This window comes from Neomonachus schauinslandi, chromosome 6, assembly GCF_002201575.2.
Source record: "Neomonachus schauinslandi chromosome 6, ASM220157v2, whole genome shotgun sequence".
In the NCBI taxonomy this organism is placed as follows: Eukaryota; Metazoa; Chordata; class Mammalia; order Carnivora; family Phocidae; genus Neomonachus; species Neomonachus schauinslandi.
The window spans coordinates 37,956,793-37,971,900 of NC_058408.1; the positions used below are offsets into that span (position 1 = coordinate 37,956,793).

General features: G+C 37.4%; 1 protein-coding gene across 4 annotated transcripts in view; it reads left to right on the forward strand.

Moving 5' to 3' along the window:
* RPS6KC1 (ribosomal protein S6 kinase C1) overlaps positions 1–15,108 on the forward strand; it is a 204,436-nt gene that overhangs the window by 26,841 nt on the left and 162,487 nt on the right. For all 4 annotated transcript variants that reach the window (XM_044916375.1, XM_044916377.1, XM_044916374.1 and 1 more), the window contains one exon: positions 9,399–9,514. In XM_044916375.1, the coding sequence (XP_044772310.1) occupies positions 9,399–9,514 (116 nt within the window). The remainder of the gene's footprint in view (positions 1–9,398; positions 9,515–15,108) is intronic.

A 15,108-nucleotide genomic window follows, 5' to 3' on the forward strand; every position in this document is an offset into this window, starting at 1 on the left:
GTGGTTTTGATTTGCAATTCCCTAATAATTAGTGATGTTGAGCATCTTTTCATGTGTCTGTTGGCCATCTGTATGTCTTCCTTGGAAATATGCTTATTCAGATCCTCTACCCACTTCTTAATTGGATTGTTTGTTTTTTTGGTGTTGAGTTGTAGGAGTTCTTTCTCTCTTTCGGATGTTAACCCCAGTGACACTATTTTAATTATGAAGATGCAAATAATTAAAATTCACCAATCTGAGGAGTTTTTTTTTTTTAAAGATTTTATTTATTAGCGCGCACATGAGGGCGGGGGTCGGGGTAGAAGCAGAGGGAGAGAGAGAAGCAGACTCCCCGTTGAGTGGGGACCCTGATGCAGGGCTTGATCCCCGGACCCTGAAATCAGGACCTGAGCCGAAGGCAGATGCTTAACCAACGGTGCCCCTAATCTGAGGAATTTTAAGAATCATGCTTCTAAATGCACACCAAACGGTGTTCTTTTATATTCTAAAAATAAGAGACCTCCCTCATACTTAACTGTCTTTTCCTCCCCCTCTCTCTTAGTCCTTAACACGACTTCGTGATTAGAGACTGCTTTATTCTTACTTATGGGTGTATCTTCAGCATGTAGGACCATGCCCAACATATAAATGCTTAAAAAATAAGTTGAACAAAAAGAAAGAATGAGTTAAAATGTAAGAGACAGAGTAGTTATAGGCAATGATATCATTGAAAGTCAATCTCCAGGCAAAAATTAAAAAGTTTGATTTTACTTAGTATGGGAATATAGATGCACAACAGGAAGAGTATAAATTTGCACAGGTTTTGGAGGTCAATTTAAAATATACCTTTTCCTTAAAAAAAATGCCTTTTCCTAACAATTCTGTTTTCAGTAAATTTTACTACACATCTGTTCTCACATCTGCATAGGAAATATTTATCAATGATTGTTAGACATTTTAGTCTCAGAAGTCTCCTTTACACTCTTAAATATTATTGGGCATCTCAAAGAACTGTTGTTGTAGTTGTACCTTTTAACATTTACCATATTTGAAATTTAAAAATAATACTGTATTAAATAAAAAAAAGTATATTACATATTAACATTTCTATGAAAAATAATTGTAAGAAGAGTGGTTTTAATTTACATTTGTGAGTCTCTAGTGCTAGGATTAAGAGAAAACAGCTAGATTTTCATATCTGCTTGTGGATCCAATCTGTGGTGATAGATTGTTTTGATTGAAGTATATGAAGAAAATTCAGCATTATAGAGATGATGTAGGAAGGAGTATTTTAATAGCTTTTCACACAATTGAAGATAATCATCTTTGATACACCAAAACTTAGTGATAATTTCTTAAAAGTTTAGTTGCATTATGGAATCCGAAATCTTACCAACAAAGCTTTGGTACTTTGTTTTTTTAAAATTCATTAGTCTTGGGGCGCCTGGGTGGCTCAGTCGGTTAAGCGGCTGCCTTCGGCTCAGGTCATGATCCCAGGGTCCTGGGATCGAGCCCCGCATCTGGCTCCCTGCTCATTGGAGAGCCTTCTTCTCCCTCTCCCTCTGCCTGCCACTCTGCCTACTTGTGCTCTCTATTTCTGTATCAAATAAATAAATAAAATCTTAAAAAAAAAAATTCATTAGTCTGTCTTAAATTTGAATGGATTTTTTTTACGTATGCATGAGTTTATAACATCATGCATTGGTCATGTGAAAAATATTCATTCCCCAAGTTATGCAGATCTTGCATATGTTGACCTATTTCATTATATAATATCAAAAAATGGTAAATATCATCACAGATCTCTAAAGGAGGTATTTTAAGTATTGGGAAGCTGTCAAGCTCACAGCAACTTGATGGCTTGAATTTCATTGCTAACAACAATGCAGTGGGTAGTTTTCCTTGAATTGTTGGGCTCACTTTGTTTATGTTTTGTTTTTTTTTTTGAGTAAGTTTCTGCCAGATACTCAAATCTGAATGGCTATAGTTTTTTCCCTACAGACTTTTGAAAAGAAATGGTCTCAAGGGTCAAAATTTAATAAAGTTAAAAATTTTTATTGCTTCATCAAAGACATTCTGAAGTGAAACTGACATTTGAAATTTTTTTTTAATATGAGTGAATGGCAGTCAGAAATATGGTGATTACTAGTAAGTATAATTTAGTGCCATTGTCTTGATTCATGCTAAGAGGTTTGCACTTTTACTGCCATTGCTTTTAGGTGATCAGTGCAGGTGTCAATGCAGTGGAAAATGCAACTACTGTCTTAGTATTATTATGAAAATGGTTTTGACCTTGTTGATCCCTTGCAAGGCCCTCGGGGACCCTCAGCAGTCTGCAGATCACATTTTGAGAATGCATACACAAACAAATGTGTGCACACAAGTGTACATACATATGGGTGTTCTTTGCAGCATTTTCAATAGAAGAAAACTGAACAGAAACTGAATTTTCTCATTATTTGATTGCATAGATATGCCGTAATTTAGCCAATTAATAGAATTCTTTAGCTCTTTGAAATATACTGGTGTGGTAAGATCTCCAAGCTATATTTTTAAGACACAAGAACAAATGTTGCACAGCAATATGTGTAGTAAGCTCACATCTGTGTTTGAGTAGACATACATAATTGTGTGAAGATATACCCACACACATTTGTATAATGTATGTACCTTCTCTGGGTGCAGGAGGAGGGATGTTTTTACTTTTTATTTTATACCTTCTGTACTATGGAATTTAACTGTGTCCATGTATCTTTAACTTTAATATTGGGAGATACACAACCCAGCTTCTTAAACAGTAAGCTTGTCACTGGGTGAAAGGGAGTGCTTTCTAAATTGGTTGAGATTTGTAGCTATTATTGCTATTGCTAATGGATTATCTTCAACTTTTTTCCATATCCGTACATATAATAGAATGAAAGTTTCTTATTAATCTTGATAAGTAAGCAGTTTCTCTCTCTCAGTAAATGGTACAGTCCATTTGTAATACTTGATAACTGCAGTGAACCCTGCAGGCTGCAGCTGTGCTTGTGTGGGGGGACTTGAGGGTTCATCATCTATCTTTTTAACTGCTCTCACATGTTTAGTATATGAACCTCAGCAGCAGAAGAGAATCCTATTGTAATTGACACAACCATCAAAAATGTAGTTACTAGTCTAGTGGGGTAGTGAAAAGAACATGCCTTTTGGAATCTGACGGCTTTAGGCCCAAATCCTCTATCCGTGATGTACTAGCAGTGTGATCTTGTGCAAGTTAACATCTGAGTCTGTTTTTTTTATTGTTAAGATATGGATAATACCTTCTTGTTCTGTGGATTACATCCGCAGTGTGTCTCAGTGCTTATCACATACCTGCTACCATCAGCTATCCTCTGTTGCTCAGTTACCGCTAAGGTAACCATACCCTTGTGTCCCCGAATTCAGCGTTGCACTGCTCCACTGTGAATTTTCTTGTTAGCCTTGCAGACTTTTCAAATGTGTCCTCTTCTAGGAGGTTTTCTCTGTTTCCTTTAGGCTGAGTTCGTTGTTTTCCCCTTCAGTTTTACGTCTTACCAGTAGAGCACCTAACTTATGTTTTTCCAATTTTTTTTTTAATTTGCAAAATTTTTAAGTTTACAGAAAAACACCACAAAAGAATAGTGTGGTAAATACTTTTATATCTTTGGCCCAGGTTCATTGATTGTTAACAATTTGCTGGATTTTTTATAACTCTCTATGTATCTCTCAGTTTCTTTCTGAACCATTTGAGAATAAGTTGCAGATATTGTGGCACTTCACCCCTGCGCTTCATATTTTCCCTATAATCACAATTCCATATCACTCTCAAGAAATTTAACCCTGATAAAATAATAATATCAAATATGCAGTCCGTATTCATATTTCCTCAGTAGTTCTAAAAATGTCCTTTTTAGGTTTGTTTGTTTTTGGATCTAGGATCATGCCTCTAGGTTAATCTAGAGTATTCCTTATGCATTTGTTGTCTTTCATGACAATGACATTTTTAAAGTGTATAAGACAGTTTTGTAGGATTCAAAGTCTCCACCTGTCTGATTGCTTTTTCAGGATTAGATCATTGTTTTGTTTGTTTTGTTAGATCTATTATCACACTTTGCTTTCCTATGAGAAAGAGAAAAGCAGTTCCTGATAGCTAAGAAAGAACTGGCCTCGCACTACCTATTCGTTAGACCTTGGTGTTTCCTAGAGTTGGCCTGGCATTCACGTGTAGGCTGTGTTGTTCTCCTGTTAAACGTAAGCAGTTTCACAGAACAGGAACATTAGACAAGGCCACTCTGTGTCCTTGGATCAAGACAAAAACAAGACCACTCTGGAATCATGTCTGAGCACAGACAAAAACAGGAATGTTGTTAAACTCACAAAAATGATCAAGCATATCTTCATCTTGGCCACCGTGAGTGACTGCCACTTCTTTATATAAATCACAGCCTTAGCCTCTCTTCATTCATCTTGCCTCATAGTAAGATTTATTAAAATTGTAGCATCATAGAATTAGATAGAATTCATAGAACCATAGAATTATCCCCACAATAGCATCAGAACCAGGGTAAAGCCCCCATTTCTTTAAACCTTTCCCAAAAGTACCTAACACAAGCCAAATCCTGTAAGTACATTCTCACACCCTCTTAGTGAAATGCCCCAGGGTTCCCAATAATGTACATTTTCCCTAGCTGCAAGGAATAATAAATCTAACTTGTTCGTTTAGAGGTATGTTCTTGGTGCTGTTGACTGGAAAGAATTCACACCCGAAAACTTTGGCCTCTCTTTGTTTTTACTCTGAATGAATTTTTGCTTCAATTAAGAATCAGTATCAAGCTTTTCTAGCTAGTTTCTTACTGGTCAAGGGCAACTTTTAGTTCCATATAGCCAGTTTTTGATCATTGACATTCAAATTTTAAAAAAGTTGTAAGCTCTGATATCTGGGTGTTCTACCTTAAAAAAAAAAAAAAAATCCCAAAGGCAGCTTAATAAATCAGAGAGAGAGAGACTTTTTTTCCAATGATTTATCAGCTTAATTAGAATGCTTGAATTTAATTTTTCCTCCCACAGCTTTTAATAAAGAAAATATTGTTGGGTCATTGGGAGTGAGGGGCTGGCTTATATATAGTATAGATACATACACACAAATAATATAGCATATAATATGTAATACTGTACAAGAAATCTTACGAAAAATATGTTTTGCATTTTCTATTGTAAATCAGCGATAATTTTTACTCTGTTCACAGGAAAATAAACATTGACCCTATGAATGGAAACTTAAAGCAGTGATAAAGAAGTTCCTATTTATGATTTCTCAGTGTTGCTGCTTTTGAGCAAGGTGTAGGTGCTACTAAAGGACTAGCAACTGTAGAATAGCCACTGGGTGTTGACTACAATTAGGATGACTGTTGAATCTTGCTACCTTTTTTTTTTTTTAATTAAAACTAGGTGGCTTTGTTAAATCTATTAAGGCTAATAGTTATGGATTAAAATTCATCTGCTTCTCTTTTGTTTATGCTACAAATCCTACTTTTTTGTTGTTGTTATTCTGAAATATCTTAGGAACAAAGAAGTGAGCATGTTCTTTCATCTACCTATTCTGATGATAGGATTCAGTGTAATTGAACCTTTTACTGCATAAGCCTTTTTGATTGTGCTTGCTCCACTCTGAAAAATATTTTATTTTATTTAAAAAAATTTTTTTAAAGATTTTATTTATTTATTTGAGAGAATGAGAGAGAGAGAGAGAGAGAGAGCACATGAGAGGGGGTCGGGTCAGAGGGAGAAGCAGGCTCCCCGCTGAGCAGGGGAGCCTGATTCGGGACTCGATCCCTGGACTCCAGGATCATGACCTGAGCCGAAGGCAGTCGCTTAACCAACTGAGCCACCCAGGCGCCCTGAAAAATATTTTAATTCCTCTCCACTTGTCCAAGTTTAGTGAAATGGAAATGCATAAAGATGTGTTTTATTCTCTTTAGAAGTTGATGTACTCATTGCTTAAGCATTTTTGTCTAGCTTAATAGGGAGGTGGGATGAATCACTGATTGTACTTAGGATTGAAGCTCCCAAATTAATATGTATTTGTTTTAGCTACTGAATGAGATTTTTTAGGGTGTCATTAAATATTAGTAAGTGTTCCATTAAAATTTCTCAACAAGTAGTTAATGGCATTTAAAGATAATATCAGGTGGTTTTGTGGGTTGAAACATAGTATGATTTTTTTGTGCATTTTCTGGATTTTTGTTGAGACTATATATGTTCACAAAATTATTAATATTAACTCACAGGCACTGGAATTAAATTTTGTTTAAAGGATAAACATATTGGACTATAATCAGAAGTACCAGTGTATACTTAATTTCTTATTTAGACAAGAGAAGGAATAATGGACATTAGCTGTCATTTTAACGTGTTTGGCCAGTGGATTTTTCCCAAGACTGAATAACTTAGATTGTTGTCCAGAAAATTTGCTTTACAGGTAGGGGCGCTTGGAAGTTTGTTTCCAGATAATATGTTGATAGGTAAGCTAGCACATCATTTTAGATTCTCATCGGGAGAATTGAGTTAAATTGAATTGTTACATATGAACTGGGAAATAATAGAAAAACAGAACACAGAAACATGGAATAGTGTAATGGTATTAGGCTTGGTTTCTTGTGATAAACCTTAAAACCAGATAGAAGTCGATTTCTTTCTCATGGTGTCAGATCTGAAGGTAGCTCCAGGCAGGGCAGCTCCACAGTGATCAGGAATCCAAGCTCCTGTCTTGTTGCTCTGTCATTTTAACCTCCCACGTCACAGTCCTTCCTGGAAAGGGACAAGGAGAAAGAAGGAAAGGCTATCTCTCTCTCTTTTTTTTTTTTTTAAAGAGATTTTATTTATTTATTTGAGAGAGAGAGACAGATAGTGTGACAGAGATAGCGAGAGAGAGCACAAGCGGGGAGGAGAGGGAGAAGCAGGCTCCTGCTGACTGAGCAGGGAGCCTGACGTGGGGCTCCATCCCAGGACCCTGGGATCATGACCTGAGCCGAAGGCAGATGCTTAACCAACTAAGCCACCCAGGTGCCCCAAAAGGCTATCTCTTAAAGAGATTTCTAGGAAGCTACAACATAACTTTTGTTTTTATGTTTTTGGCAAGAACGTAGTCCATGTCCACATGTAACTGCAAGGCAAGCTGGGAATGTAGTGTTTTTTTTTCTCTGGGTTGCCTTGTCCACAGTTAGAAATTGGGCATTATTTTACTAAGGAAGAAGGTGAAAACAGACACTGGGCTAGCAACTGGCAGCTTGTTACATATAAGTAAAGCAGTGTCCTGAATGTTAGGGATCCTCTAATTGACTGCCTCTGGCCTGTTAACCTTTACTGGGCCCCAGGCTCTTTGATGATGCTGGTAAAAGTTACAGACTTGTTCCCTAGAAAAAGGTACCTGTGGACACATGCATGGAATTTTGTAGGACTGTTGTCTCTGGAACCCATCCATTAAGCCGAATAGGTTGTTTATGGACCACTGTTAAGATTTTTTATTAATGAAAGATGACTATTTTCTTTTTTTTTTTTTAAGATTTTATTTATTTGCGAGAGAGACAATGAGAGAGAGAGACAGAGAGCATGAGAGGGAGGAGGGTCAGAGGGAGAAGCAGACTCCCTGCTGAGCAGGGAGCCTGATGCGGGACTCGATCCCGGGACTCCAGGATTATGACCTGAGCCGGAGGCAGTCGCTTAACCAACTGAGCCACCCAGGCGCCCAAGATGACTATTTTCTAAGAATGTTCCACTGTTAAGACTGTTCTTTTTGAAAATTGTTCTAAATTTCCACCATCCACTCTTATAGTTAGGTATGAATTAATTAGCATGCTCTGTATGCTAGACACTGTAATGACACTTGAACATTCAAAGGCATCATGATTAATTTATTAAGTGTTAACTATGTGCCTGTCATGGAACTGGGAGTCTTAAGTACATTGTTCATTTTCTCCATTTTACAAATGAAGAAATTACCCAACATTTCATAGCTGGTGAATGATAGAGCTAGGATTTACACCAGGTCTAACTCTAAAACCATTTCTTTTAGTTTTCATGAAGTAGGTACTTCACCATAAGCATGAGACACATTGAGCTGAGAGTTTTTAGTGGTTCAGTTTCGAATTCTTGTTCTGGGTTATATAGCTAGGAATCTCTCTTTTTTTTTTAAAGATTTTATTTATTTATTTGAGAGAGAGAATGAGAGACAGAGAGCATGAGAGGGAGGAGGGTCAGAGGGAGAAGCAGACTCCCTGCCGAGCAGGGAGCCCGATGCGGGACTCGATCCCGGGACTCCAGGATCATGACCTGAGCCGAAGGCAGTGGCTTAACCAACTGAGCCACCCAGGCGCCCTAGCTAGGAATCTCTTTGTGCCTCAGTTTTCTGTTGACATTTTGCAAAGCCGCTTAAAATGTTTATGGGATGATGCTCCTCTTTTGATTTTGCATTTTTGAAGCCTGGATTGCAGTTGGTGTGCTACATGGCATGAGACAAATGCCGACCAGGAATCTGATCTAAGAGGAGTACAAAATGATCGTTATTTTAAAATGTCTAAAATGTTTAAAATGTCAGGGGGCGCCTGGGTGGCTCAGTCGTTAAGCGTCTGCCTTCGGCTCTGATCATGATCCCAGGGTCCTGGGATCGAGCCCCGCATCGGGCTCCCTGATCAGCGGGAAGCCTGCTTCTCCCTCTGCCACTCCCCCTGCTTGTGTTCCTGCTCTCGCTGTCTCTGTCTCTGTCAAATAAATAAATAAAATCTTAAAAAAAAAAAAAAGTCTTAGCAGCATTCGAATTGTATATAGCATTAAAAAAATTCTCTGAAAACCACCTTTCGATCACCTTGTAAATCAGAGCTCGCTGGTGCTTTGCGCACCATCTTTTTTCTCACACGCATGCTGTCACGTACGCTGACAGCGGCACATGTGGAGTTTGGCTTCAAAGCTTTTTGGCTTCAAGCTGAGGTTTTTGACCCCACTGATATACAGATGTTCTCATAATTTCCTCTCTTCAGCTCCTTTATAAATCAAAAAGAGTGGGAAAGGGAAAATTATATGAGTAATTACAGTATTAAATTACTATGGAAAACCATTTGAGTTCTTTAGAATTCTCTTTTTAGCTTGAGTTTCAAATCACCAGCTTCTTAAATGTTAACGTTTCTTACACAGACAGGCCTTCGAGTAGGGCTGCACCATTGATTTATCAGTTCACACCTCTGTCTCTTGTATCAGAAACACTATTGTCTTTTTTGGGGGAGAGTACGCTGATTCCGATAGTGCAGACTTGACTTTAGAGGACTGTGTAGTAAGGCAGTGATAGGCCTGCTGCTGCTTTCTGAGCTGTGAACGTAAACTCCCATAAACCTTCCTTCCTTCCTTAAGTCTTGGTTCTTCTTTGATTCTAGGACGATTTGATGAAACTGTTATTGAAGAGAGAAGACAGTGTGCTGAAGATTTGCTACAGTTCTCTGCCAATATCCCTGTTCTTTATAACAGTAAACAACTTGAAGATTTTTTCAAGGTTTGATAGTCTTTCTGAAATATTTTGTACTTCATTAAATATTTTTGTTTTCTAATTTGTAGTAAAGCGGGATTCAAGTTGTTTTATTTTTTAACAGAAAATGTCATTTACTATTGAATTTCATTATTCACTAAAATAAGTAGAAGTTGGTTGCTAAACAACAATGTCTTTGACATATCTTCTGTTTTTAGTGTAGAAATGTATAAGATTTTTGATTCATAGTTTTTAAAAAGTTGATGCAAAAGGCTTAGGATTATCTTGCTCACTCCATCATAATTGAAGTACATTAGAAAAAATTTAAATATCATGAAATTTTAGTTGTTGCCTTCACTTTTTGAGGTGTCTTTCAGTGGTAGACTTTTGGGGATAGAAACCATTCTAAGTTCATATTCACTTTGTTATAATTGTACTAATTTGTGTAAGAGATAGAGCAAAAATAATCACAATATAATTTTAGAGAGGTAGGCTAGTACAAATTACGTGACCAGAATCATTGGATATTAATGTTTTCTGTTCCTTTTTTTTTTTTTTTTAAAGATTTTTATTTATTTATTTGAAAGAGAGAGACACAGCGAGAGAGGGAACACAAGCAGGGGGAGTGGGAGAGGGAGAAGCAGGCTTCCCGCGGAGCAGGGAGCCTGATGCGGGGCTTGATCCCAGGACCCCGGGATCATGACCTGAGCTGAAGGCAGACGCTTAACAACTGAGCCACCGAGGCGCCCCATGTTTTCTGTTTCTTGACATGAAATGTTTTCATTCTGAGCTCTTTATAATTTTATTTTATTTTTAAGATTTATTTATTTATTTAAAGAGAGAGTGCCTGCAGGGGTTGGGGGGAGCAGAGGGAGAGAGAGAGAGAATCCCAAGCCGACTCCACACCCAGCATGGAGCTTGATGCAGGGCTCCATCTCATGACCCTGAGATCATGACCTAGGCTGAAATCAAGAATCGGACACTTAACCAACTGAGCCACCCAGGTGCCCCAGGGTTCTTTATTGTTTTAAATAATAATTTTCTAATTTATTTTGTATTGAGCTTGTGCAGGTTGTTAGTTGGTATCAGTGTCTTTATTGACCACAATTATCCTATTGCCTTTAGACTTCTAGAAAAAAGCTAGGCGATTGGGCCATACTTCCTTTCTTTAAACATCTACTCATTTGTATAAATGTAATTGTTAGAACATATGAAGTATATGAATAGTATATGAGTATTGCGATTTTTAATTTTCCTGATGCCAGTGGATCTACAAAAGGAAATTATTTTTTATGACCTATTTTAACTTACTGAAGAAAGTTGATCTTTTGAAAGATATTATAAATTTATGACTTTACACTAATAGAAATGCAAATAGTAATAGAAAAGTTTGTAGTACCAGTAAGATTTCTAATAATTGACTTCATCGCTTAATTTTTCATTACTATGTAAACCAGGCTGAGATGATGAATGTGGCTCTGCTATGGCATACTGCAGATCTTTAGGATAAAAGGTCAAATCAAGTTGATACAGTATTTGTTCTTTGTTATTCTTGGTTTACAGCTCTATCTATGTGGCAAGCGGTCTATGCTTATAGAAAAAAGGCAGCATTAGGGGTGCCTGGGTGTCTCAGTTGGTTAAGCATCTGACTTGATTTCAGCTCAGATCATGATCTCTTGAGTCATGAGATCGAGCTCCCCATTGGGCTCTGTGCTCAATGGGGAATCTGCTTGAGATGCTCTCTCTCCCTCTGCCCCTCCCCCTACTCTCTCTCACACACATGTACGTGCTCTCCCTCAAATAAATACATCTTAAAAAGGCAGCATTATTAAGCAAGAAGGATGTGGCTTTATAGAAATTGTGAAAGGCAGTCATGCAAGTTAACACATGCCAAGGTCTTAAAAAAAAAATCAGTCTAGAGATATAGAAATCAGATCTTAGACTTTGAATAATTTATTTACTTATTTTTATCGATTTGTTTATTTGAGAGAGGGGTAGTGCATGTGTACGGGGGGGGGGGGGGGGGCAGAGGGAGAGGGAGAGACAGCCCTAAGCAGACAGTGCACTGGAATGTGGAGCCTGACATGGGGCTCGATCTGACGACCCTGAGATCACTACCTGAGCTGAAACCAAGAATCTGATGCTTAACTGAGTGTGCCACCCAGGCGTCCCCAACTTTGAACAATTTAAATATAAGTTATCTGTTCATTCTTCTTTTGGACCTGGGAATTCCTGATTGTAACTGCTGCTGAATGACACTTTTTAGGCTTTGTGAAATGAGAAATAGAAGAGAAGAAAGCAGACATTGGGCACTTTAAGGGAAGTCAGGCTAATCTTAGAAAATATATTAGAAATACCTTAAGTAGTGTGCTGGGCCGGAGAGAGACACTGACTTGGTAATATCACAGCAGTGGTAGTCAGCCTCTAAATAAAGATAAGTAAATAGGATCCTTGAGGGTTATTTAGCTGCAAGCAAGAAACAAAAAAGCTTACCATATTAGCTTAAGTAAGAAAGGGGTTTGTCTCATACAACAAGAAGCTGAGTGAGGAAGATAGAACAGGGTTGGTACAGAGCTCAATGATGTCATCAAAGCCTTAGGTTCCTGGTTTGGGGTGTGAAAGGAAAAGGACTGATAAATGAGTGAGTGAATGCATGCCATTTTTGAAAAGCTTTCCTAGAAATTCTACCTAGAGGTAGTCCTTCTTACATCTTATAGACCAGAACTGGGTCACAGGACTGTCCTTAGCTTCAGAGAAGTCTGGGTAGGTGACTCTTTTAGCTTTCTAGTTCTCACTGTGGATGAAGGTATGGAGGTGAGGTTTTTGGGTAGCCGGGTCAGAGGGTGTGCTACAATAACAGAGGTTTTGGTTTTTTTGTTTGTGTGTTTGTTTGTTTTGGGGGGGAACACTGATGATAGATACCACATGCAAATGACTACCTTGCCAGTTGATTTGATTTTTTTTAACATACACAAGAGTAGAAGGAATACTATAATGAGCCTCCATTACTCATTACTCCTCTTAAAAAATTATCAGTATATTGCCAAATTTTTTTCATCTGTGCATTTCCATGCCATCTTCTTTGCTGGTTATGTATGTATATATGTATTTTATCGTGTATCAGTATTCTATTCCTTTATGTTGCTGAATAGTATTCTCTTACATAGATTATACTGCATGTTGTTTATCCATTCACAAAATGATGGACATTTGGATTGTTTTCAGTTTTTTGACCCTTTGTCCAGTACTGTTGCCAACAAATTTTTGTGTACAAATCTATGTGTAGGTATATGTTTTCATTTCTTTTGGGTAGATTCTGAGGAGTGGAATTGCTGGGTGTTATGGTATGTTTATGTTTTTAAGAAACTGTTCTTTAAAGTGACTCTACTGTTTTACATTACCCAGTAATGTATGAAGGCTCTGTTTCTTACACAATTTCACCAGTTGTGTAAGAATTCAATTTATAGCTGTTCTAGTATGTGTTTAGTGATATCTCACTATAGTATTAATTGATTTCCATTTCCTGGGGCGCCTGGGTGGCTCAGTCGTTAAGTGTCTGCCTTCGGCTCAGGTCATGATCCCAGGGTCCTGGGATCGAGCCCTGCATCGGGCTCCCTGCTCCTCGGGAAGCCTGCTTCTCCCTCTCCTACTCCCCCTGCTTGTGTTCCCTCTCTCACTGTGTCTTTGTCAAATAAATAAATAAAATCTTAAAAAAAAAAAATTAATTTCCATTTCCTAATGGCTAATGATGTTGAGCTTGTTTTCATGTGCGTATTCATACTTTGGTGAAATGTTTGTTAAAATCTGTCCAGTTCTGGTTGGGTTGTCTTATTATTGAGTTGTAAGAGTTCTGAATATATTCTGGATACAAGTCCTTTATCACATATGTTTTGCAAATATTTTTCTCCCAATCTGTGGCTTGTCCATGTTCTTAATGGTGTCATTGGAAGTACAAAAGTTGTGTGTTTTTTTTTTAAGATTTTATTTATTTATCTGACAGAGAGAGAGAGATAGCGAGAGCAGGAACACAAGCAGGGAGAGTGGGAGTGGGAGAAGCAGGCTTCCCACCAAGCAGGGAGCCCGATGCGGGGCTCGATCCCAGGACCCTGGGATCATGACCTGAGCCGAAGGCAGAGGCTTAACCGACTGAGCCACCCCGGTGCCCCAAAAGTTTTTAGTTTTGATGAAGTCTAATTTATCAATTTTTTTCTTGTTTTGAATCATACTTTTTTTTTTGTTGTATCCAAGAACTCCTAGATTAACCCAAAGTCTCCGGTGTTCTTTTCTACAAGGTTTGGTCTTAACATTTAGGTCTATGATCCATAGTTAATTTTTGTATACAGTGTGAGGTAACAGCCTAAATTCATCTTTTGGCACATGAATATCCAATAGTCCCAGCACTATTTGTTGAAAAGGCCGTCTTTTCCACCATTGAATTACTTTGGCATTGTTGTTCAAAAATGAATTGAATGTAAATGTAATGGTTTATTTCTTGACTTTTGTTGTGTTCTATTGATCTGTATGCCTGTTCTTATAACAAAACTGTATTTTCTTGATTATTTTAGCTTTATAATTTTTGAAATCAGATAGTGTAAGTTGTCCCATTTAGTCATCCTTTCTCAGAATTGTTATGGCAATTTTGAGTCCTTTGAATTTCCATGAAAATTTTTAGCATCAGCTTGTCCATATAAACAAAAAATTCTGATGGAATTTTGATTGGAAATGTATTAAATCTGTAGTTCAATTTGGGGAAAATTGTTTCTTAACAATATTGTCTTCCAATCCATGAACATGAAATGGCTCTCCATTTATTTAATTAGTCTCAGCAGTGTTTTGCAATTTTCAGTGTATAAGTGTGGCACTTCTTTTGTTAAAATTATTCTATGCATTTTATTCTTTTGATGCCTTTGTGAACAGAATTGTGTTCTTTCTCTTAGCATTATGTTTTAAAGGTTTAATCCATGTTGTAGCATATAGCAATACTTCATTCTTTTTTGTGGCTATATAGTATTCCTTTGTATGGATCCGTGGATATACTGCGTTTTGTTTATCCATTCATCAGTTGAGCACATTTGGGTTGTCTCTCCGTTTTGGCTATTACTAATGATGCTGTTATAAATATTGGCATATAAGTTTTTCGTGTGGACATATCTTTTCATTTCTCTTAGGTATATATCTAGTATTAGAATTGGTCTGGGAGGATTTCAAATCTTAATTCAATTTATTTACTTGTTACAGGTTTATTATGATATTCTCTTTCTTCTTGAATCAGCTTTGGTAATTTGTTCCTTCCCAGGAGTTTTCATCTAAATTGTATAATTTGTTAGCATAAGTTATTCATAGTATTTCCTTATAATGTCTTTGATTTCTACAGGGATGGTAGTGATGTCCCTTTTTCCATTCTTGATTTTGGTAATTTGTATGTATCGTGTTTTTTTTTTTTTCTTGGTCAATCTAGCTAAAAGTTTGATATTGCTGATTTTCTCAAAAGACTAACCTTTGGGGTTGGTTGGGGTGCTTGGGTGGCTCAGTCGGTTAAGCGTCTGACTTTGGCCCAGATCATGATCTCAGGGTCCTGGGTTAGAGCCCCACATCAGGCTCCATTGCTCGGGGGGGGGGGG